This window comes from Dermochelys coriacea, chromosome 13 (genome assembly GCF_009764565.3).
Source record: "Dermochelys coriacea isolate rDerCor1 chromosome 13, rDerCor1.pri.v4, whole genome shotgun sequence".
NCBI classification, from domain to species: Eukaryota; Metazoa; Chordata; order Testudines; family Dermochelyidae; genus Dermochelys; species Dermochelys coriacea.
Genome location: NC_050080.1, coordinates 1,872,888 through 1,897,270, shown reverse-complemented (window position 1 = coordinate 1,897,270; position 24,383 = coordinate 1,872,888). Strand labels below are relative to the sequence as shown.

General features: G+C 46.7%; 1 protein-coding gene across 1 annotated transcript in view; it reads left to right on the top strand.

The window, feature by feature from the left end:
* Window positions 1–1,044: 1,044 nt before the first annotated feature.
* The window catches only part of LOC119841559, a 29,473-nt gene continuing 6,134 nt past the window's right edge, over window positions 1,045–24,383 (top strand). The window contains exons 1-12 of the mRNA XM_038369047.2: window positions 1,045–1,538; window positions 7,837–7,951; window positions 8,583–8,697; window positions 10,404–10,494; window positions 10,769–10,873; window positions 13,148–13,303; window positions 13,948–14,011; window positions 14,884–14,947; window positions 18,005–18,090; window positions 20,275–20,451; window positions 22,327–22,380; window positions 23,059–23,229. Of these exons, the coding sequence (XP_038224975.1) occupies window positions 8,598–8,697; window positions 10,404–10,494; window positions 10,769–10,873; window positions 13,148–13,303; window positions 13,948–14,011; window positions 14,884–14,947; window positions 18,005–18,090; window positions 20,275–20,451; window positions 22,327–22,380; window positions 23,059–23,229 (1,068 nt within the window). The 5' untranslated portion in view covers window positions 1,045–1,538; window positions 7,837–7,951; window positions 8,583–8,597. The remainder of the gene's footprint in view (window positions 1,539–7,836; window positions 7,952–8,582; window positions 8,698–10,403; window positions 10,495–10,768; window positions 10,874–13,147; window positions 13,304–13,947; window positions 14,012–14,883; window positions 14,948–18,004; window positions 18,091–20,274; window positions 20,452–22,326; window positions 22,381–23,058; window positions 23,230–24,383) is intronic.

Sequence of the window (24,383 nt, the reverse complement as noted above, 5' to 3'; positions counted from 1 at the left end):
CCCGTATTTAATTAGCTCCTTCTACAAAGAGGTGTAATATTTTGCTGATATTGACTAGACAAAGTGGTAAAAAAAGCTTTAAAGGGATCTTTATGACTCAGGGAGCAGATGTCTCAGTGCATATAGGTATAATGCAAGTGGTGTCCTCACTAAATAATGAGATAAAAATGTAGTTCAGTTGATAAAAATAGCTCTGGAATAAATCTGGTAAACAAAAGAATATGACGGGATATTGCTGCCATCTGGCAGGCATTAAAAATCAGAGGGCATGTGATCTACAGGTGCTGAATCTCATGGACTTGCTCAATATATTAACTATAGAGCCCCTTGTCACTCCTCCCCACTGGCTACTGATGCTGAGTGTCTCGGCTCCTCTATCGGCGTGTGCAGAAATGTGTGTATGCTGGGGAAAAACAGGTTAGTTAAGTTTCAAGATCTCAGAGAGAGCTAAGCCAAACCAGTTTAGTTCAAAAACTGACTGGGGAAAATCCCTCTTTTTTTTCCATTAAATGTTTGCAAGTTACTTCAATATTTCCAGGTTCCTGTGCCATGTATCGTCCTTTTCTGATCTTAAAAAAATTCTGACTGAAATCTAAAGAGAGGGTAACATGAGCCGAATTATTTTTATACTCCCCATGGATCAGCTATCAGAAAAGGGGGATTTACTGCAAATAAGTGAAGAGTTTCTCTTGGGTTTAATTTGCTGCTATCAATCCATTTTAAGGGAGAGAATCCTGTAGACTACAAAAGGAAAAACCTTGAGATAGGTGCGATCACAGTTACAAACACTGACTAACTGTAACTCTGTTCCCATGTGGAGTGTGTGTAACTCATCACAATCATCTTTCAGTTGGAGGGGGACTGAGGCAAAAGAGGTGAAGTCACTTGCCCAAAGTCGGATAGCACGTCAATGACAGAGCCAAGAACGGACCCCAGCAATCATGCTTCTTCATTCCCTGATCAAACCACGAGCCAACACTCACTTCTCTGCCTTGGTAATCCCTTTTCAGGATGGAGATTACTAGGATGCCTACGGTATCAGTCTTGTCCAATCCAATCACAACAGTGATATTTAGGCTGTGTCTACACTAGAGAACTTACAGTGGCACAGCTGTACCGATGCAGCTGCGCCACTGTAAGATCTCTCAGGTAGCCATTCTATGCTGATGGGAGAGAGCTCTCCAGTCATCATGATTAAACCACCCCCAGTGAGCAGCAGTAGCTATGTTGGTGAGAGAAGCTATCCTCAGCAAGAGAGCTAAGTGACTGATGACCCTTCTGCCATGGCACTGGATTCCTAAGGATACCAGGCTTATTATCTGGTAATTATACTGAAGGACACCCCAGGGAACAGTTACGAAAACTTATAAAATGTGGCAGCTTCCACTACATCATCAATATACACATCCGGTAAGTCTGACTGCTTGCTTGAAAAACCCTCAGTGCTTGACTTGAACCTGAGACTCCTTTTGCATTTCAGGACTCAGCTGTGGGTAGACTTCTTCTCAGTGATGTGACTATTCTCAAAGGCTGCTGGTGTGAGTTAACATTTGAAGGCTTCGGTTTTCTGTTGTAATAAAGAAGGGATGAGATGATAGAGAGAAGGCTGTTGTGGGAGAGGGGGTGGGAAGTATTTTATTCTCCTCTTTGGTTTTTGAACAGGCGTTATGTTGTGGAAGGAAATATCCAATGATGAGAGAGAGAGAGATAAAAAATCCCACCCTTTAAAAAATAATTTTAAAAAATTCTTATCCAAGTCAAAGATCTGCAGGGAATGGGATATTGTAATGTACAGAGGCAGACACAAGTAGCTGATAGAACAATGCATGGGCCTTATGCTGCACAGGGCTCCTTGGAATTTACTAGCTCACAATTATAGCTCTCCCTAGAAGAGTCTGATTATTTATGGAAGTGGCTTTGAACTCTGGAATTAAATGGAGCTTTGACAATGGCTGCTGATAACATCACGGCCATCTGCCCATTTGGGGGTTGATTGGACTCTCAAGGTGCACAGGGCATGTCGCCTGTAGCAGGTACATTTTGGCTGCGGTTTGTACACGTACTCAAAGCTGATGGATCAGATGCATAGCGGGCACATCCGTGAATGGGAGGGAGCAGCAGAAACAAGCCTATAGGTTTTAATTTTTTTCCATACATAATGATTCATTGGTCTTTATGACCTAATTTTAAGTGTAAAACATAGATGCACACAGGAAGTTGCATCCAGGAACTCTTGCTAAAAATCCATAATGTGGATGGATTGCAGGAGAAATCATTTGCGGTGTTGGTGTAGCTGTGTTGGTCCCAGGATATGAGAGGTGGGTGAGCAGTTGTGGCCTTTATCCACACGTATCCATGTGAGTGCACATTTGCCTGTTTTGTGTAGACAAATGCAGATATTTTGGGCCTAGTGTGTGAGCAGGTACCCACGCTTTCAGCCTTTGATTTAGGCCTTGCCTGCTGCACTGGGAATTTCAGCCTCCAATGGTTACCCACAGCTAGACCCCCTAATGGAGACGTAAATTGCTGTACACTGCAGTTGCTTGAAACCAGGGTAAGCTGTACTTCAGCCACACCGGGGCCTGGACCACTGGCTGAAATCCCATCAGAGCAGTCCTTGGCAGGCCCTGCTATCTGACAGTGACACCCCTATGGCACTCATGTCAGGCGTTTGTACTCCCAGAGCTTGGATGGGGAATATAAAACAAAAGGCGCTAGCCAGGCAGGTTTTTCCAGTTTATCAAAGTAAATATAGAGCTGGCCTCTCTGAAAAGCTTGGCTGGTCTCCAGCCATGAACCAATCCTGTGGCTCTGTTGAAGGGGTGCTGGGAGAATGGGGCTAGCTGTGAGGAATCCAGGCAGGACATTTACAAAGGAGAGAGAGGGCACTGCACTGCATAGCACCCTGCCACCAGATCAGGGATGGGAACTACAGACACATGGCACCTGCACTGTAGAGGGCACCTCCCTGTGACAGAGGCCTAAGGCCTGTTCCTTTTCTTACACTTTTGGTAACCCTTGTATAGTCTGTCATGCAGATAGTCTCCTTGAGCTGAGCTGCAAGTCGGTCCAATGCAGTATAATAGTACTTGGCATTTCTATGGCTCCTTCTATCCAAGGTTCTCAAAGCTTTCTCCAAATGTTCATGGATTTAGCTTCATGACTCCCTTTGAAGTTGTTCCTCTTCCAGAGGAAGAAACTGAGCTATAGTGAAGGTAACGAGGTTGCCCAGTAAGCCTGTGGCAGGGACAATAGTAGAACTGTGCCTTACCCACACTTACAATGCTTCCTAGAGTGGTCTCCGCTCCCATTGGCTTCATTGTGTCCTCTCTTCCTTCCTGAGCATCTGTGCAGGGTTCCGAAACCCTCTAACCCATAGTACCGAGCTTGAACTGAGATCCTCAAATCTCAGAACTGGTCCGTGCCCAGAGTTGCACTGGTTTAACTAAAGCTCTGATTTTAAAATGATGGCGTTAAACTAGTGCAGGTCTGTGTGCAGACACACTTAAATCAATTTAAGACTGGCTTGCAGACTAAACCACCGTAACCAGTTTTAAACCAGCATGAGAGTCCACACAGGGTTTGGACTTAGTCTATTTTAAAATCAGTTTAAGTTGAACTGGTGCAACTTGTGTGTGTTGGCAAACCTCAGAGCTTAGCCGGGATTGGAACAGCTTCTGTTCAATTATCTTAATATTTTAAGAAGTAGACATCCATCTGAGTTCAATTTTCTTTTGTAGGAAACAAATTGTGGAACAAAAGGGGATAGAATGAAAGAAAGAGGAACGGGCCCATGATGTTTGTCTGTATTAGTTTTCATTCATTTTCTCCTTCACTCTGTTATCAAGAAAATGAGTATACACCAGGAATTGGCAATCTTTGGCCCGTGGCCCGTCAGGGTAAGCCCCCTGGTGGGCTGGGCCGATTCATTTACCTGCCACATCCGCAGGTTTGGCCAATTGCTGCTCCCATTGGCCGCAGTTCACCGCTCCAGGCCAACGGGGGCTGCAGGAAGCGGTGCGGGCCGAGGGATGTGCTGGCTGCTGCTTCCCGCAACCCCCATTGGCCTGGAGCAGTGAACCGCGGCCAATGGGAGCCGCGATCAGCCGAACCTGAGGATGCGGCAGGTAAACAAACCTGCCCAGCCCGCCAGGGGCTTACCCTGGTGGGCCGCGAGCCAAAGGTTGCCGATCCCTGGTATACACATTACAGCAAGCCAAATTCTTAGCTAATGTAAATAGGGCATAACTCCACTCAAATTAAATAACTCCACTCAAATCGAAGGGGTTGTGCTGCTTGCCATGAGCTGAGGGGCCTGGCTCAATGTATTCTGAATACAAAGCTGGATTTCCCACCTGGAGAAGAGGGGTTGGGTCCATGAAAGAGAGAAGTCTCATCTATGAAGTTTGGGGCTGGATTCAGATCTGAACGTCCCTATAGTCTGAGGTGTCTCAAAACAGAGATTTTGGTGGAATTAACTCTTCAGACAGAGACACCCAAGGAGTTCATAAGTGGATCCAAAAATGCAGGGCATAGTGTTCAGATTGGGAGGGGGAAGGAGTTGATTCCGGCAAATCCCTACCCCGAAATAGTTGTTTTTGATCTATGCTCCTTGTTTTCCCTCCATGGAGCAGTTTATTCACAGCAGAGGGAAATGGTGAATCATATGGACATTTTATTCTACCTGTGATTTATAGCTATACATTTTTCATATACTCTCCCCTAAGGCCATTTGCAGGGCCTGTGATGTTACCATGCAGTGTCACATGTGAGTGGTTGGTTAGTAGTGCTGTGCTGTGCTGTGCGGGAGCCTTTTGCTGTACAAAGCTCGTTGAGGTAACGTTAGCCACAAATGTACCCCCTGTGGTGAAGCGTCCCATTGTTTGTGAAGTGGCTTTGAACCGTGGCACTGAATGGAGCTTAGACAATGGCTGCTGATAACATCGCAGCCACCAGTTCCTTGGGATCTTGGGTGCATGGGGCATGTCGCCTGTCTCATGGAAAATTGGCAGCTGTGTTTGTACCTGTACTGGCAGAGGCATTCCCCAGAGACACAGCATCATGTGTGCTGTGGTGTGGGAGAACGGGAAGCAGCCTGGTGGACATGCAGGAGAATTCCTCTGATTCCACCCCCATTAACTCCTCAAAGGGACCTGTCCTGCTCTCGTAGACACAGACATTTTGCTATTGGCCTGAGCCCAATTCTTCCTTTCTTGTGCTGGGCTGGGCTTTACTCCATGAAGAGTTTGATTTCTGAAAGGATCTTTGTTATTTACTATTGGTAATCATCATTGTTAGCATTTATTTCAGTGGGAGAAATCTCAGACTTTGAGGAGGTGTTGTTTTTGTATTACTGTTGTGTGTAGGAGCCCCAGTCATGGGCCAAAACCCCATGGTGCTAGGCGCTGTACAACAGACTGTCCTTTCCCCTAAAGCTGACCATCTGAGTAGAAGATAGGAGATAACAGATGGATACAGATAGATGGGGGAAGTACAGAGAAACAATATTGGTCAGCACAATAGGTACTGGTCTCAGCTCACCAGTGGCCTACGCATGGTCAAGTTTGCTGTAGACGTTGTGGGAGAGGAGTTTGAAGGATAATGAGGTGGCTTTGCAGACAGTTAAAGGGAACTCTTCCTATGCATGGGAGCAGTATGAAGATGTTTGTTGGAAAATGTAACAAGTGGGCCATGGAGGCTGGTGTCATGGGGCTGACTGGAGGTGGGAGTTGAGATCTCAATAGCGAATGAGAGTTGACAAAGTGGGGATGGGCCATGAAGGGCCTTGGGAGAGAAGACAAGCAGCTTATGTTTGATATGACAGAGAGAGGTGATGAGGCCACAGCAATGGGTTAGTAAAACGATCTTTGCAGCAGCATTATGAATGGGTCCGGGCGGGGCAAGATTGCATTTGTCAAGACCAGAGAAAAGGATGTTGCAATATTCAAGACATGAGATGTGGAGAGCCTGGGTAAGAGTTTTAGCTGTGGGGATGGATAGGAAAGGGCTGAAAGAACCGATGAGATTTAGATATAGCCACTATGTGAGGACCTAGAGAGGCCCGAGTTGAATATGCGGCCTAGGTTACATGGAAATTGAAGTTAGCAAGGATGAGTGTGGGAGACTGATGCACAGAAGAGACAGAAACAGGCATTGAAATTAGAGAAGGTGGCTGATGGGCAGGTGTTGAGTGGATGGTAGATGAATGCTTGAGAAGTTCAGCCGTGTTGCGAAGGAAAATGCAGCCACTGCAGTTTTTTCCTGGCTCAAACATCATTGTCCCCTCCAGCAACACTGAGAACTGCAAGATATTTATCAACAGCAATGGTGTGAGGTCCAGAAAGAGCTTGGTTTGATACTCAGAGCCCAAGGGACTGGGCAGGGACAGCAGATGGAAAACCATCTTTTTTGAAAATATTGTTGATTAGCCTTTTCTTTTCAGGCAAACTGCGCATGTGTGGTGTGCATTGGCCGAAGGGTGGTACCAGGTATGTGCTGAGTCCTTCCTTAGAGGGTATGGCCCCTGAATCATGTCAAGCAAAACTCACTTCAGATGTAGTAAGGTTACAGAGCAATTGTTTTGCCTCTAGACTACCTGCAATGGCCTTTCCTGAGCTGCAGGTACTGTCAGCCTCCCCTGGAAAGCTTTAGCTCCCACTTTGGCTAAATCCAAACAATGGCAATGCATCTTGCCCATCTCTTGAAATGGTGCCTCAGTCTGTTGGCATTGCTTTAGTGACTGCTTGTTCTCGACATGTTGTCTGGGAGGTTAGTATGACCTGATATGATTGTGCATTAAGGGATTCTCATCAGTTTGGTCACTGATTGGGTACTCGGCACAGAGCAGTTTCTATTTAAGTGAGTTTGCCAGCCAGTGTCGGGTGCCTACCGGGTTCAGCAGGGAGGAGAAGGCTTTGGGCTGTTGCACCTGCAATTTGTCTGCTGTTGGTAACAAATTGTACGTGTGTTTCATGCTGTTGCTGAGTGTGGGTGGGCTGCTCTGTCTAATTTGTGGGTGATTGGCCAAGCTAGTAGAGAACAAAGAGAATGGTGAGAAATAGAACCTGCCCCTGGGAGTCCATCTGACGGGCCGGTGGATAAGAATGCGGTGATTATGGGATGGGGAGGAGGAAGGATTTTGACTGCCTGTGACTTCAGCTTTAGGAAGATTTTATGGTGGATTCCTGGCCTTTACCAGTCCTATCCTGTTGTCATGGTGCCCTGCTGAGTACCCAGCGCTTGCCATTTGGTATTTCAGTTGGGGTTGCATTTTTCTGGTCACAGTGAATTACAGGAGACCACTAGCCCAGATTAATTATTTTTTCTAACCTGTTACCTTTATGGATTGATTATGGACACTTTGTACCAGAAAGATCCTTTGATTCTTCCTGGCAGGGCAATAATGAGTCAAGAACACAGGAATGAACCACTCGCATCAATGAGTTTTGTTGGTTGCGTTTTGTGTGGCATGCCAATAGTGCTGTGCTTTGGGGAGTGGCTAAGTGAATAGTTGTTAGAGCTACGTTCCATAGCCATTACTCAGGGAAAACACACATTGCTCTGTTGGCATAAGGACTTCAAGTTTGGTCCAATTCATTATTTTTTATGGATCAGTAAAAAGGGCTCCATGTTCTTCTAAGGAGATTTTCAATGTGCCTCCAGTTTGTCTCCGAAACTCTTTCAGATCCTAATATGGATGTTATTAGGGAAGATTATTCTGGGTACAGAACCAAGTGTGGCAGGTGCTTTTATCTAACAAAGCGTTTTAATGTGGGATGCTCAGTTTCACCTCTATGGGCCACTGAGAACTTCCATCTCTCTGTTCACATTACTCAGTGATCGCTGAGCTTTGCACAAGGAGCAATGGACAAGGAGGAAGTAGGAAGTCCATTTACGGAGATGTAACTTGGTGATACTTGAAGGCGTCAAACAGGAGCTGAAAAATAAACTGGTAAATTCTTGCTGCAGGCAAAGAAGCCGCTTTGGTGCCATCTTCTGTATGTTCTTTCTCAAAATTCCAGTGTGATTTTTCTGTACTAGATGCACTGGGCCCACTTTTCTCCACCCTGCACATAGTGTAGTATTCACCTCTGTGCAGAGTGAGTGTGAAATGCTATCCAATCTGCATGGGTATAAAGCCTCTCTGAGGTGCAACACAATGGAGAATCAGGCCTACAATTTCTTTCCTCCGGTCCTTAATTCACATAGGTACTTTCTTAGTATTCCTGTTTGGTCTGAGCTGTTGTTCAGGCAGCTCTCTAACCTTCTGTTCCCTCTTCCCTGTGTCCTTGTCTACACTGGAGAAATGAGGTATGTTTAGCATGTTTTTAAACACTACTTAGCATCTAGTATAGGCAAGGACAGAGGTGTTGAAAGGTTGTGGCCCCCGCATACTTGATGTAAGTGCCAGTCTGTGCTGATGCAGCATGACTGCGTTAGGGGTTCGTTTTTGTAACTCTGTCCATGGAGCATGAGTTTCTGTAGCATAGACAGGGCCTGTCTCCTTGGACACCTTTTCTCCTTTGCGGGCAGGTTCCCCCTTTGCTCTGTGACATTGCACTGATCCTGAATGCTCTCGGCAGGTACAAGGACTGAAGATGATGAAGGTTTTGGGCCTTGTTCTCTGTGGCCTGCTGATGCCAATGCAAGTTTCAGGCACAGGACGCTGCATTGTCCCTCGAGAGTCATATGAAAAGGGTAAGTGACTCTGGTCATATCAATCTTTATACTGTGTGGCAGGATAATTGAGGATAAAACCTGCCTCACCAGGCCCTTTTCATTCTCTTATTGAATACTTCTGCTCGGTTTCTTCTTGCATTTACTGATTTGTTTTGTGGCAGTCCCAAGTCCTCTGAACTCCTGTCTTCTTTAAGAAATTCAGACAGGCTACTGCACTGAAGACCCCTCTCTTGCCCATGAGTTAGAAAGGTATTTGTCTCTTCCTTTTTGAGAGAGAGAGAGAGAGAGAGAGGCAACAGAATAATCTGCCCTGCAAGGAACATGGCAGTCTTGTCCCTTGTGAAATGAAAACGTCCCCAGAACACGTTATTGGCCAAACTTTACAAAGCAGCCTGTGAAGTCATGTCTGTAGGTCTGGAGATGCAGGTGTTTTTACAGATCCCCCAGATTTATTTGTGCAAATCTGGGTTTTTGTGTTTGCAAACAGCTGTGCAAGTGAAATTGCAGACACAAATGTTAAGGGCCAGGTTGCGCGTCCTTTGAATAATTGGCTTCTCAAAGGACTCAAGGAAATGCTTTACAGTTTTCATTAGCACAGAAATCTGGGAGCCATACTCCATTCTTGCTCTCTTCATTCATGGAGATGATCCCATTTGCTATGTCAGGCTGAGAGGAACAGCATATGGATGGGCTGCTTTGAGTCCCTGCTGGATTTGTGCCATTTTTGGACTGTGCAAGTCTCTGGGCCAGATTCTCCAATCTGCTAAAGCCAGTCAGAACTGTGTAAGCCTCACAAAATATCTGGAGAAGACCAGTAGAGAAGTCACTATGTGCAGGGGCACTCGCATCTGGAAATCTAATGAAGGCCAACTGCCTACATTCCCTGTCTTAAAGGGATGGAGGGGGGCATGGATGGGATGAAGAGAGGAGGCTCAATCCTCCACTGGCAAGAGGTCTTTCAGTGGTGATATGCTATTGGTGTAAGCCAGGGCAGGCTGTGCAGCCCCAGCTAGCACCAGAGCTGGTAGAGCCTGAATCAGATCTGCCCTGCAGCCACCATGCTCCAGTGCAACTTGTGTGTCGTGAAGGATCAGGGTCATTGAACTTGTTACCATGCAAATGATGGTTCCATAGCCACTGGCTCTGTGTATGGTGCCCCTGAGCGCAAAGCACCCTTCCCATAAACACAGATATGGGCCTGATGCAGCACCAGTGCGTTATTACTGCAGCTTTACACTGCTGTATCTCTCCATTGATTTCAATGGACTGAAACAGAATAAGACAGTAGACCCAATAAACTAATCTTGTGTCAGTTTTCAGCAAGGTGTGCACTGCACTGAACTCTGACGCTTTTTGCTAGGTTGAGAGTACTGAGAATTCTGAATGAGTGATGTGTGAGCATGCTAGGATCGAGTATTAAAACACCTGTAATATCATACCTACAATTTTACACCTGCCGTCACACATGGGAGCAAAATGACAGGTGCGGGTGGCAGAAGTTGTACTTCCTTTGCTGCACCCATACATCAGTTCATTAGACACCTAAATCCTGTAGTCTGCAGCCACAATTGACTGAGAGCACAAGATCAGAGGCTGGGCTAAGATTCCTCTGACTATTTGGCCTATTAGACTAGAGAAAGTGATGACTTAAACCACCTTCTCTTATATCCAACTTCAGCTCAGTGTCCAAAACAGTAGGTCTCGTGGAACATTTTTCTTTACAGCTTGTGAAGAGTCAGTAACTGGCCTCTTCCGGTCTGAAATGGAGAGACTCAAATTCCCAGGATTAACAATTACCTTATTCGCTATCAATGGGTGAGTAACAAAAAATAGAACCAAGGCTTCTGCACTATTAATATTCTGTATCTGTACCATGGTAGTGTGTCGAGACCCCACTCTTTGACCAGGACAAGAGCTGGGGGTGGGAGGGAAGAGGGCAACTCCCTTAAAACTTTTTGCCCTAGTCACTGTGTTATGGGGTGTTCTTGGTCAGGTCAGCAGATAATAGTTATGAGTGGGGCCCTGAAGCAGCCTCCCTGAACATCTGGGCCTGGTTTCCTTTCTGACCTACTCTGATTTCATTTTGCAGGTTGCATGTTGCTAAAGCCATCGTGCTCCCAGTGAAATCCGAGTATGTTCCTGGAGTTGGGGTCAAGGTGGGATTTTCTGCTAAACTCAAAATCCTTGGCACTTGGTGAGTGGAGCTAGACTCTTTTTTAGTTCGTTTCCATGGTAGAAGGGAATTGAATGAGGGTGGATGGGGGTGGGGAGGCAGGAAACATCATGTTGCTTCAAAAAACTTTGCAAAAATTAAAATTCTGCACCTGGGATCCCCCTCCATGATGAAAACTTGGTGAGACTCAGACCCTGTAGCCCACAAGGCTCAGAGAACATCAGACAAAGAGCAAAAAAAATTAATTGAAGATACTAGACTCTCTAATAACAAATGGCTTTGAGCCAAACCCCCTCAACCTCTGTGCCCTGCCCATTCGGTGGCTCTGCAGGTCACTAATAGGGCAGTGGAGGACTCATGATGTATGGTACTTCTGGTCACTTTGCTCTCGGATACTGCAGCATCAGTGGCTTCTGGGAATTGTAGTCTTTGAACTAGGTCTCTGCTGAGAACAGGCCACCAGTCAGAAGGATACCACAGTCACCTGATAACCTTATATCTTCCTCTATGCTCTTTCCAGCCTCCCATCTTTTAGCCAGCGTGCCGGGTATGTAAGATGTGATTAAACAGAAGTGGGTCTGGAATGAAATTTTGGAAGGCTGCAGAAATTTTAGGTATTTGAAAGGATTCATGTGGTTCACACGTGAGAGGCAGCACCTGTGTATTTTAAGGCATTGGCTTCAGACATGTTTCTTCCTTTCATCACTACACTAACCTCTTAACGTGCAGGTCCTGGGCCTTGGAAATGTGCACTGTTGATTCAGTACTTGGTGTCTAACCACACTTTTATTGGAAGCCCGGGTCCCTTTAGTGATCATGCAGAGGAGATGTTCCCAGTATGCTTTTTGTTCAGCACAAAGTGGCCAAATGCATATTTCCATTGACCATATGGTCCTAAAGAAGACAGGAATCGCATGAGTTTATGATTTAGGCAAGTGTAGCTTTTCCCTTTAGTGGGACAGCAGTCTGTCATTACTCTAAAGGTAAGAGTAGGGTAGTCTAGTAAACTGCATTCGTACTTTGGGGAGTCACTGCTGAAATGCCCCTGCTTCGTGTTTGCTGTGAGCATTGGATCCAAGCTTCCGGAGGTTGTCCAAACAGTGATATTGGAGGTCACGCTCTGGCTCTGTGGGCAAAAATAAATGTCCATACTTCAGAATGGTCATTTGTTTTTTTAACGTGGGAATTTAACTTTGAATATCCAGCTTTCTAATGTTTGTGTTTAAAAAAACCTACAACATTTGCTTCCTTTTTACTTCAATAGTGACTCCCACTCCCCGCTCTCAACTTTAGTTCCAGATTCAGATTTTTTGCCTGGTAATATTTATTTTTTTAACATTTCAGAATCTCTCAATGACAGGAGTCAATTTAAAGCAGGTCTCTGATCTGCAGAGCTGGCTGGCCAGCTTCTCCCCATTTCCTGTGTCTCTCGCTCCCTTGGCCGCCAGCTTCTCCCCATTTCCTGTGTGTCTCGTTCCCTTTGGCTTGCTGCTAGATCTTTCTCAGATGGTTGTCTTTCTCCTTCTCCTTCTCCTTCTGGACTGGCTAGACCAGGTTTGTAAGATTTGGGGATAAGCTCCCAAGGACTGGAGTGGAGACCCCATTTCATGAGTCATTTAAAACCGGATCCCTGAAAGCACCGGTGAATCCGCTGCTGGGAACAATCCTGCCATGATCTCAGATGATGGATTAAATAGCCTATGTCATTTGTCTCTAATTTCTCCACTGATTACTTGTGATTTCCTGTAAACATGGATTTGAGCCCAGGGCACCAGAGGTGAGTGTGCACTAACTCAATAATGCCACTGCCTGGAGCCTATAAACAATGTCCCCTACATTGTCTAAAGGAAAACCAGGGGTGGACTCCTCTCAAGGGGATCAAAATATTTACAACCTGTCCTCACTGCAAAGCAAATCTACACATGTAATACTTGCACCTTTCATTGCTCTCTTTAGGACCAGATTCTGCCATCCTTGCTCACATGGTCTATTCCCACTGCTATCGGGGGGGTACCCACGGAGGTGAGGTAATATGCACTGTGAGTCAGGGTGTCAGAATCTGTCCCTGGGTTATTACTGCACAGAATGCAATCCAAGGAGCCCTTGAGGGGTGGACAATGAGTGAGTTGGCTGGTGGGAAGAGCAGTAGTGGTGGCAGGGATGGAAGGAAACTGGGTTTTGCTCAATGTACACCTCCTGTATTTGGAAACAAGCCTCCATTTACACAGAGCAGATCACAGGGTTGCTGTACTGAGTGCGAGTGTCTGTCTGTTTAATGTGTGTTTGTCTCTGCAGCTGGTCTGTCCTCTTATCTGGCCTGACCACCATCAACATGCGTGTAGACTGTAGTGCTCTCGTTCTGCTGCCTAAGTATTTGCCGCTTACCACCAGTGTTGTCGTCAGGGATTGCCAGTGTGCTGTGGTTCTCAAGGACATCAGTATCAACTTGCTGTGAGTGCCGGTGTTCTGGGCTGGGTCTGTCAATATCACCCTTTCACTCTTCACTGGATACATTTCCATTCCCTACCTAGCATCTTTACGTCTTACATCAGTCTTTATCAGCAGAATGGCTGAATTCTGTTGAGTTCAAGTAGCCAGAAAAGTAGATTCCCACATAATCCAGTATATCATGGTGCCATTGATTTAGATTTGTGTGGGAGCTCTTCGGAATGGGGACTCTCTTATTCTGTGCTTGTGCAATGCCTAGCACAACGGGACCTGTTCTCAGTTAGCCTCTAGACACTCCCATAATAAACACGATAAATAATTGACTCTGCAGAACCAGGATCCTGGCACACAGTGGAATGGCTACAGAATACAATTTTGATGGATTAAGCTTTAATTCACAAAACTCAGCTGGCTAGGGGACAGCACTGAAATTAGAACTGTCTAGTTATTTGTTCTCTGTCTACAGTAAGTGCCCCAAACTCATCAGCACTCCAGCCTTTTCTATCCTGAAGGAGGGGTCCATTTAGGCACCATTTAAAAACGTGAAATGTGCCTTGAATTGTTCCATGCTGATCGTGTGTTTCTCATTTCTCTCGTGATGCTGGTTTTGGGTTTTGTTGGTTTACTCTCTGTAATTTTGCATGCAGTGATATCCGTGCGAGCGTGACAGCCAGCCTAGGGAACAACATCGTATTGGCGTTACAAGTCAAGGTACGTCTCCTACCCAACCCTGCCAGTTGTTCGCATGTGGAGGAGTAAGTGTGATATAAAGCATGCCCCCCCAGCACCTCTGGATGGCTAGTCCAGGCATGGCGAGGGAGGGGAGAGGCTTTGCAGGACTCCTCTCCTACCTCCCTGATCCACCACTGTGAGCTGGTGGGGCAGAGCATTGGCTGTGACCTCCACCCCATTCACTGGCTTGTGAGAAGTCAGCTGCACTGCCACCTTTGTTAGGACTGCAGTAGGTTATGTCTCTCTCTGGAGCAGAGAAGGTTTTGTGATGTTGCTTCCTCTTACTCCAGGCTTAGAGGTTCGCTCTAGCATCACCTTGGTTGGTGTGTTAGACATCTTCCCGTGTGCCCGATCTGTAGCAGGGGTGAGGCCATCACACCCCTGGGTATGAAACCAGGCTCTGTAGCTCGAGCTGTAGAGACTCGTGCTTCTAATCCTCACCGTGGACCAGGATGGCAGCTGTCATACCAGCCCTTGGTGTGAGATGGCAAATACATTCCTGTAGCCAGTTATTCGCCTCCCTGAGTAAAGGGTGGGGAGGCATCTGAACCAATATCTTTGTTAATACTGAGGGTATAAGCTCCCAGGGGATTTCCCCTCCATGCCTTGAGCACAGTGCAGAGCTCAGTGTGTAATAGAACCCCTGTCCCCAATGATAATGGTGCTAGGCAATGTCGTGTGGCTCCAACCCCTACTTGCCTCCTTAAAAAAAATAAAATTAAATCCTGTCCTAAGATTTCACTAACCTCCGTACAAATCTCAGGGACAGAAATACTCCTGTTAATGAAAGTCACCCAGACAATTGCAGCGATTTCCTCCTCCCTGACTGGGTCTCTTGCTTTTTGTTACAGACACCTACAATACTTTCAGCTTGTATTTCCTTCGGGCATTCAAAGATGCTGGGTGATATTAACTGTAAGTGCCACAGATTATCTTCCTTTGGGTTTTCTTTCTGTGTCCAGTAAGCTCCATGCAGGAAGCTCTGGGCTTTTGCCAGCCCATTCAGAAGCTCTACATGTGTAGAGACCTGCTCCTGGTGTTGCTGCCTTTGAGTAAGACAACTGCAGCTGTTGTATCTTTTGTTTTTACACAACAAACAGAATATGAGGCAACCACATGGGCATAGTAGGGTCCAAATAACGCTGTTTACTGAACATACACAGCATGCAAAGCCTACCTGCGTATATACACTGCTGCTCTCAGTGGCAGTTCCTATAACAGAGCACAGTGAGCACAGCTAGAGAGCTTACAGACTTCTTAAAGGAATACTGTCCTACTGCTGCCTTTGAGGTGTGGTGCTGGTGAAAGCTTTTTCGTGTGTCCTGGATGAAAAAGCAGACACGTGCTTATGTAAGAAATGTTATTGGAGAGAAGCAGACCTCTTTTGTCGGAAATTGACAGGCACAAACTTTGGCCTCGTCAAGCATAGAGCTGGAAATAACTGTGAGAAAAGCGGCCTTGGAAGGAATGGTCACAGGTGTCCTGGGTTCTCTGCTCATGGCTTGGGCTCCTCCTTGTGGCTGCATCTGAGGAATAGCTCCGCCCGGTCTGACCCCCATCCTGTGTCTTGCTCACACTGTGGCCCCTCTCATGTTCGGTAGTTGCAGCGTGCTCCCTCTTTGTGGCTGGGCCCTCTGGCCAGTCACTGTGGTTTCCCCCTTCTGGGTATCAAAGTCTCCCTGGACTGGCTGACTGGGTATCGTTTCCAGCAGTCATCCAATCCAAGGCAATGCCACTTCCCCAGGGGCTGGCAGGGAAACCCAGCTCCTGCCCACTACTCTTGGTTCCAGCTCAGGGACCCTCAAATCAGCTACCAAAGTCTGCACTGTCCCCAGTCTTGCTGCTGTTTCCCTGAGCCTGTTCTACTCCACCGCATCAGGCTTCCGCTTCACCACCTTCTGGGTAAACCCTTCCTTCAGGGCAGGATCCCAGGGCATCTACTCTCCCCCGGTCTCCTCCTTTTCCTCTCTACGCCGAGTCCGTGACTGCTGGCTCCCATGCTGCAGCCCGTTTCTGCCCTCCATGCCCCACCTGCTCCTGCTCAGCTGGGCTCCCATCCTCAGTCAGGGATTGTTTATCAGCCTAATCCTCCCTCAGGTGTGGCCTATCAGATTACTTAGCCCCTGCTGAGCCACATGAACGCTTCCCGGGCTAGTGTGGGGTGACCAACCCATCACAACAGATCATGGTTGTAGGGGATGGCCAGCAAGGAGATGGACAGACGGCGTGCGGCATGTCGCTAGGAGGTCAGCTGCCAAGCGTTCGAAGCTAGTGATGGATTGGGAAAGCTTCCGAACATTCTGCTGTGATGTCACCAATATTCGTACATGAATGTTACTTGCTGACCCTATTCCTAAACATGGCACCAGCCTGGTGGAAAGTAAGAATAAAGGAGCTTTTGTCAGGGAATACAAGAAGCGTTTCGGGTGAGTGTGGGGCAGGAAAGGATCCTCCCCTCTCTACAGTTCAAGGTATGTCTGTACTGGAGCTGGAAGGCGTAAATTCCAGCGGGAGGAGACTGACCCACGCTGGCTCCCATCCAGCTAACATGCTAAAAATAGAAGCGTAGCCATGGCGGCATGAGCAGCAGAAGGGCTCGTTGCCCCGTGTATGTACCTGTGCTCTCGGACAGGTCTGTATTTGGGGCAGACCACTCCTTTTGCTGCTTCCACTCCTGCAGCCACGCTTCTATTCCTAACACGCTAGCGTGATGCGAGTTAGTGCAGGTATGTCTCCTCGAGCTGGAATTTACACCAAGCTCTAGCGTGCACATGCGCTTAAAGTTTTACTACTCAGCCACTCCGCTGCAGCTTTTAAGGTCTATAGGGTATAGTAAAGCTAGAATAGGGGCCTATATGGAGTTCCCCCCTCACTGTCCTTAATGTTGTCTCGGAGAGGCATTACCAGATCTGAGCGCAGTCTGCACAGCCTTCCCCCATTGTCTGGTGGAGTGGTCATGTCTCTGCTCTGTTCAGGGATGGGTGGGGGGCTGTTTTGGTGGGGATGCAGCGTTTTGTCACAAGACTGAATGGAGTCCTTTCCTGTTTGACTGGAATAGTAATCAGGGCCCAGAGTATCCTGGGAGTCTGTGGAATTCATCCCTTGCAGCAGAACTAGACTCCAGAGTCTTCAGCTTACAGTGAGAACAATCAGGTTTCTATCCTTCCTATTTGTAGAGAGAACCTTGAACATGTGACCAAGTGTAACCAATACCGTGGTGTCTGCCTGAGTCTGCAGCCATCCTGAAACAATATCTCTGAGAGCTTTGAACAGCCCCATTCATCTCAGTGGGTGGTTGACTCAAAGACAATAATCGACAACATATCAAAACCTGAATATGCAGGAAAATTATAAAACAAACTGAATTCAGTAATTACCTGATAAATGACACAGGGCCTGCTGTTTTAACTTTACTTCTCAGCCTCACATTTCAGTTTATGATACACAGGCTTTTACAGAATTATCAAAAGCTGCCATAGACTTTTCACTAAACTGCAGCACAATCCAATCTCCTTGCTGCAGAGCTTAGGTCCAGCTTGCGGCAGAGTACGTAGGGGCTTGAAGATAACATGTATTTATATACTGCTTTTGGTCCCAAATTATCATCTCAGCCTCCCTTGCCTCAGTCATTGACCAGTGTCTTGGCTTGTCTGGTTTTCTGCTTTGTCTAACTTCAATCACATGCTCTTTGGGCATGGAATGCGTCTTTACCTGTGTTTGAAAATGACTATGTGATGCATGTTCTCTCAGTTCTGGGCATGGAAGAGGGGGTTCTTGTGTCTTGGTGTCACTTGTATCTAATTCTGACAAGTTTATTCGAGATGATGTTCCATTGATTGGAGCCAACCTCCTATCTTTAAATTTATCTGGAGTTTTGCTGAAATCCCAGATCAAGATTGTGCATCTTCCATGTGCAGTGATTCTCCTCCATGTTTCTGGTACATGTTGTAAACTTTTTTCTTTTCCACGCAGGTGTACTCCCATTTGAGAAGGGAAAGCTCTTGTATGTGGCTCAAACTCCAAAAGTGAATAACCGGTTCATTGAAATTCCTGTACAGGTAAGTGTGTAGACTCTAGGTAATGTTTGAGACTGAGATTTCACAACTTTCTTATGCTAGATCAGCCCTGAAACTCTGAAAGGTATCAGAGCTTTCTTACCTTCTGTGATGTTGGTCAGAGAAATGAGTGACAGAAAAACCTCAGGGTAACTCATCAGCTGTCAGTATAGCCACAGTCTCACATAGGGATCCATTCTGCTGCCCTTATTCATGTCAGTTAGCACTTACTCATCTAGACCCTGATCCTGAAAAGACTTAATAGCCCACCTTAATTGATTAGTCTCGTTAGAGTTGGTATGGCAACCATTTTCTCATGTTCTCTGTGTGTGTGTATATATGTGTGTGTGTATATATGTGTGTGTGTGTGTATATGTGTGTGTGTGTATATATATACACACACAATCTTCCTACTGTATTTTCCACTGCATGCATCCGATGAAGTGGGTTTTAGCCCATGAAAACTTATGCCCAAATAAATTTGTTCGTCTCTAAGGTGCCACAAGGACTCCTCATTCTTTTCACTTCCTTAACTCCTCCTAGTGCATAAAGCTAAGTGCCTCCATACATCTTTGCAGGATCAGGGCCCTATGCTTTCCCGCTATTTTTCCTGAATGAATTATGTGATATCTTGCAATGGGGCAATTCACATGAGTAAGTGCTACTCAGTGAGAGTCAGCAGAGCAGAGTCAGGCTCAATGGGGAATTTATTACTCAGTGAAATTTAAGAGGCAGGATGAAGATGTGAAATAAAAGATCCACTTAGTGACAGAAACAAGAGACTTGCCCCATTGCGAGGTTCTTGTCACTGGACTATGGTAATGGGCTTCCTTTGTCAGCAACTTTTTTCTTTCCTGATGTCAGCTGGTGTGAAGAGGGCTAAAGACTGAGCAGGAGAAAAAGTGAAGAACAGCCTTTGGACCTGCTGAGTGACTTGGTAGCTTCCTGACACCAATACTGTACTAATTATATAAGGATCCAGCGTTGTCACTCTGCATGTCACGCTGAAGCCTGAGAATGTGAGAGTCAGTGTAAACCGATGGAAACCACCATGAGAGCTTTTTGTTCAGAATGTCACCAGGTTCAATCGTCCCTGGGTTTTGCAGTCTGTAACCATCCAATTTTTAAGTTCTAAGCCATTTTGAATTTACAAATGACACCCATGTGACAGAAAGGCAGGTATCTGTGCCATACCTAGAGACCTAAACCATTGTGACACCAGAGATCATTCACACATCATCCCCACCTTCACTCTGCAGCTAATTTGCATGCAACAATTTAATTGGTTGTGTGAGGAAAACTGTACAGTGCAGGGTGACTTGGCCCAGCTGCCCCAGTTCTTACAGCAAGGGCTTTCTGCTCCTCGTTAAACCCCAGCAACCTTCCCCCGCCTCAGCAGAGTCCATCATCAAATCCACGGCAGCCCAGCAGCGTGAAAGCGAGAGAGTTGCTCTGCAGATAAAGAAACCTAATCAATTCACGGCTCACAGTTATGCAGATAGGAGATAACGCACATTTTGTTAACAGTGAGGAAAATTAACCACTGGAACCGGTTCCCAAGGGATGTAGCAGATGCTTCGTCACTTGAAGTCTTTACATTAGGTTGGGTGTCTTTCTAAGAGATGCTGTAGCTCAACCAAAAGTTATGGGCGTCCAGGCAGGAAACAGTAGGTGAAATGATCTGGCCCTGTGCAATGCAGGAGGTCAGAATAGATTATCACAATGGTCCCTTATGGATTCATAGATTGCAAGGCCAGATGTGGTTTAACCAACCATACAGGACTTGGCATGGCCGATGGCCGTCTCTCTTGTAACCCGCACTTACGCATGGTGACTCTCTGTCCCCCTCTCCTGCCCGGGCCACATAGAGGTATATGAGTCTGACCTGGGTCTTCTAGTTCAGGCAGTAGAGGGCCATGCTTTTCCTTCCCAAGGTCATAGTTTCAATCCCCTCCCCCATACTGTCTGAACTGCAATTTACAGCCGAACTCCCAGTCGCACACTTCGCTCTCCTGAGGCTACGGAGCGTGTTATATGCACAAGAGACATGAATCCCTCCCCTCAGTACTGCATCAGTAATTTCTTTGTCCCTCATTTTGTGCCTTTGTCAGTTAGAATAATTATTTTAGAGTCACAATTAAGGGGCTTTTCGTTGTGTTAAGTGGCTTTTCTGATCTCTGCTTTCAGACGGAATATCTGGCCAACAATGGGAAGAAGATCCCCATTCCACCCCTTCCGGAGGCCTTTGTGATATTGCCAGAAATGAATTATACATCTGAGGCCATAGGAGAGAATGTCATCACTTCTGTCCTCTCCTACACAGTCTTCCAGAAACCTCATTCCTTCTCTTGTACCCCTCAAACGGTGAGTGATGCCGTCACTGGAATGTCAGGGTGTTACTGTGGAGTCAGGGTCCTCCACCAAACGTTTCAGCCTCCTGGATCAGCCCGAGAGGCTCCTGATTTTAGGAGTCCTTTCCTAAGCACCTGCTTATCTCCTGTTTTCACTGGCCTAGCAGGGGGAACTTTACAGAAAGAAGTGTGTTAGATCATAGCACACTAGCGCGTGCCCTGCTAGCATATGTCTGTCTGCTGGGGCTGGGAGACTCACTCATGCTGCAACTAGACATACCCTTAGAGACCAGGCTAGAGTGCTGGGCGGGATAATGGGTAGAGTGGGACTGCATTGCAATCACTCTAGCTATAGTACCTTAGAGACTAACAAATTTATTTGAGCATAAGCTTTCGTGAGCTACAGCTCACTTCATCGAATGCATCTGATGAAGTGAGCTGTAGCTCACGAAAGCTTATGCTCAAATAAATTTGTTGGTCTCTAAGGTTCCACAAATACTCCTTTTCTTTTTGCGAATATAGACCAACATGGCTGCTACTCTGAAATCTAGCTATAGTGGTGTGGCCACTGCTGGTTCGAGGACGTGCTTGAAGCAGGATCTCTGAATGAAGGGGTTTTGGGGGGTAGAGTATAAAGGGAGTTGGAGAGAACCAAAGCATGGGGCATAGACAAAGGGGAAAGCCAAGGGAGGGAAGGGGAGGTCAGCCAGGGAGAGGAGGTACGAATGGGAAAATTAAGGGGGGAATTCAAAGGAAGACCAGGGAGAATTAAGTTGGGAGTACAGGCAAGAGGCTGAATATATGCAAACGAGGCAGTGTGGGTTCATTAAATACAAATGCTGAAATAGTCTAATCTCCAGCTTTCTAGAAGCCTGATCTGTCTGGTGCCTGGAGCCTGATCAGATATGGTGCTGCCTCCGTGGGGTTTGGAGATCTCTGTGCAAAGCTATGTCCTTACTGATGCAGCTGTTTGTTCTTCGTTCACCTGAAACGGGTTGGATTTCGTTAATTAAAAGCCATAGAAAGCCTGGGCTAGGAGGAAGAACCTACAGAATATGGTTAGAATAATTAAAAAAAACCTATGGAGAAGAGCCAAATAGCACTGAAGACCCCACTGACCCTGCCAGGTGGGGTTTCCTTCCTTGAACCTCAGTGCAATACGCAGAGCTTAGTGGGAACAAGGAGAGAGATCTGTTCAGCTAAATCCTAAGTTCACCTGCTCATACTCCAGCATGTTTGACTGGAAAAATAGGTTGGGTCCAAAACTCACCACACTTACTGTGATGGCAAAGAACAACGTTTCAGCGAAGTCTGACAAGATGAGGTCGAGCTGTGGTTGATTTAAAATGTACCCTGGTTCCCTCTAGTTCAAAACAGCTGGTACTCAAACGCTCTTTGGAGCTGGGGTAACCATGTACTCCATGTTCAGAGCAGCCCTGGGGCATAGAGCCACAAGTCTCATCACCCCAGCACCAGTTGTGCCCTCTGCAGCACCTGGACACTTCACCTCTTAAAAACACAAAACAAAAATACCCATTCACTGGGGCTTCATGTGGGTGGAGTGACCTTCCCCCTGAAGGAGGAGGAAGATGAGACACAGTGCTGGGGAAGGTGCTGCAAAACCTGACACTTCCAGCTGACTATTAATTTTTGTATGCAGTGTTGTGGTAGCTGTGTTGGGCCTCGGATATCAGAGAGAGAAGGTGGGGGAGGTGATATATTTTATTGGACTAAGTTCTCTTGGTGAGAGAAACCAGCTATGGAGCTTACGCAGAGCATGACGTGAAGAAGAGCTCCATGCAGCCTGAAAGCTTGTCTCTCGCCAACAAACGCTGGTCCAGTGACTGACATTTTCTCACCCACCTTGTCTTGTTCATTTTTGTTTCAGTTTCTTGACACTCTCTCCCTGGAGCTGATCCTCTCTGAACTGATTGTTTCCAAGGTGAGTTCCCCTCAGTCACACACTGATCATTTTTCTATCGGACCAAATGTCACATTACTTATCCCACTGCACAACAGACCTTGCTGATGTCTGAAGTGTTGATTCCATGCCGGTCCGCATAGGGGCCGTGGCATCTGGGGCCTTGGCTCTTGCTCTCAGTGCTGCTGTTTGGTTTTTTTTGTCCTAGCTGCATGGACTGATGCTCTTGCACCCTCTGAGAAAAAAGCAGTTCCTCCAGAGAGAGGGGAGTATTGTCCTACCGCAGCCTGGGCCGTGACTGCTGAAATGGAAAGCTGCAGGCTCTTGAAGAAAATTGGCTCATCTTTGTTGGAAAGAAACAGCCAGTCAGGAGAGGAGGCAGTGTTTGTCAATAGAAAAAGGGGGCGAAGAGGGTGTAAGATGACACGAATCTCCATCCCAGTGAGGTGTTGGGGTTGATGGGACTTCTGAGATAACACAAGCATGACAGTCAAAATCTGCATTTGCTATTGTGTCTGTGGGGATTACACAGCATCTACTGCTCCACCTACTGCAGGGGCTCAGAATATCTCATCATGCTCTTACTGTCGCTCGTCGTTTCCTTGTCTTTCCTCTCCAAGGTCCACAGGAGGGCCCACATCAATCTCATTTGCGTGTTTTTCTGGTTAAATCTAGTCCCTGGCCCCTCTGTTCTTACAGTGCCCAAACTGCACTCCAATCTTTTCTTCACTGCTCATCACTACCAAACTAGTCAAACCTCTGACGGTCAGTCTGGATGTGAACCTGTGTGCCATGAATCTCACTCTCAGCCTGGAGATAATGGATAAAAAGGGAACCAAGAAACCTGTGCTCCTCATTGCTTTGAAAGCAGTAAGTACTAAGATAGAAAGCTCAGATTTAATCTCAAAGGGTGAAAAATGGAGGAGCTGCTGCCCAATGGATACTGGCTTTCTGTACGCAGAGGCCGACGGATGGGTTTGGGTTTACAGCAAAATGTCATTCATTCATATAGATGAGTAGATGCTCTGTGTCTGTGACGAGTGTGATTCTGCAGCTGGAGGAGCAGCATCTTGCTAATAACTGTGAAAGCTGAGCATTGAGCAATGGTTTTCAGTAGACCCCAGCTCTGGTTAAGAAGAGCCTCTGAAGAATGCACTCTGCTCTAGGCCATATTGAATAACTATAGTCCAGCTTCCAGAGCACTGTCCCATCCTTGTGAATGAAATGTTGTTGCTTTCCAGCTTTAAACTTCATCCACAGTCCCAGGGAAAATCCATCATGCTGCGAGAGCTGAGATTTGAACCCTGCGATTAGACAGAGTCTGGCTCAGGAGGGGCCAGTATCTCAATAGGAAATGAGACCTTGTCCGTGGCACTTTGTGCCTGTGGTGTGCGGGTGGACTGAGCTGGGACTCAGGACTTGGCAGAAGCAGCACGTTTCTTGCGGCTCCGTCAGGTCCTGTGGAATCCAAGCTTGTGTGTGGTTAAAATAAATGAGTGTGCCCTTCCCGGCCGCAGAACAGACCTTCCGAACGTGGGCGGACTGTGACCTGACGCAGAGCTGGTGCCATCTGACAGAATCCATGGGGGCCTCTTGGCCCAACTGTTCTGAGAGGAGCGAACTGCCTCTGTGCAGCTCAATAGGGTGTTGACATTGAAGTGCCATGAAAGCATTTTAAACTATCCCCTCCCTGATCAATGTAGCAGAATTACCCAGCTACCCTGGGAATGTGGGAGTGTCTTGGGTTGTGGGAAAGATCTTGGGCCACTTGATTTTCCCTTTCTGCCCCTTGATGAAAGTAATAGCGAGGTGGCAAGAGAAGGCTTTTGCTTACACTTCTGAGTGTTTGCCTGGTAGCAGTGAATTCACAGTGACCATTGTTGGCAGGGGTGAAAGTAACTTAAAGGACTTACCAGTACTCGGGAGTCCTGAGCCGGGGGCATGGCCTCGACCAGAAGAGGCGGGACCTTTAAATACCCGAGCCCTTTAAATCAGGATTTAAAGGCTCCAGGACTCTGGCTCCG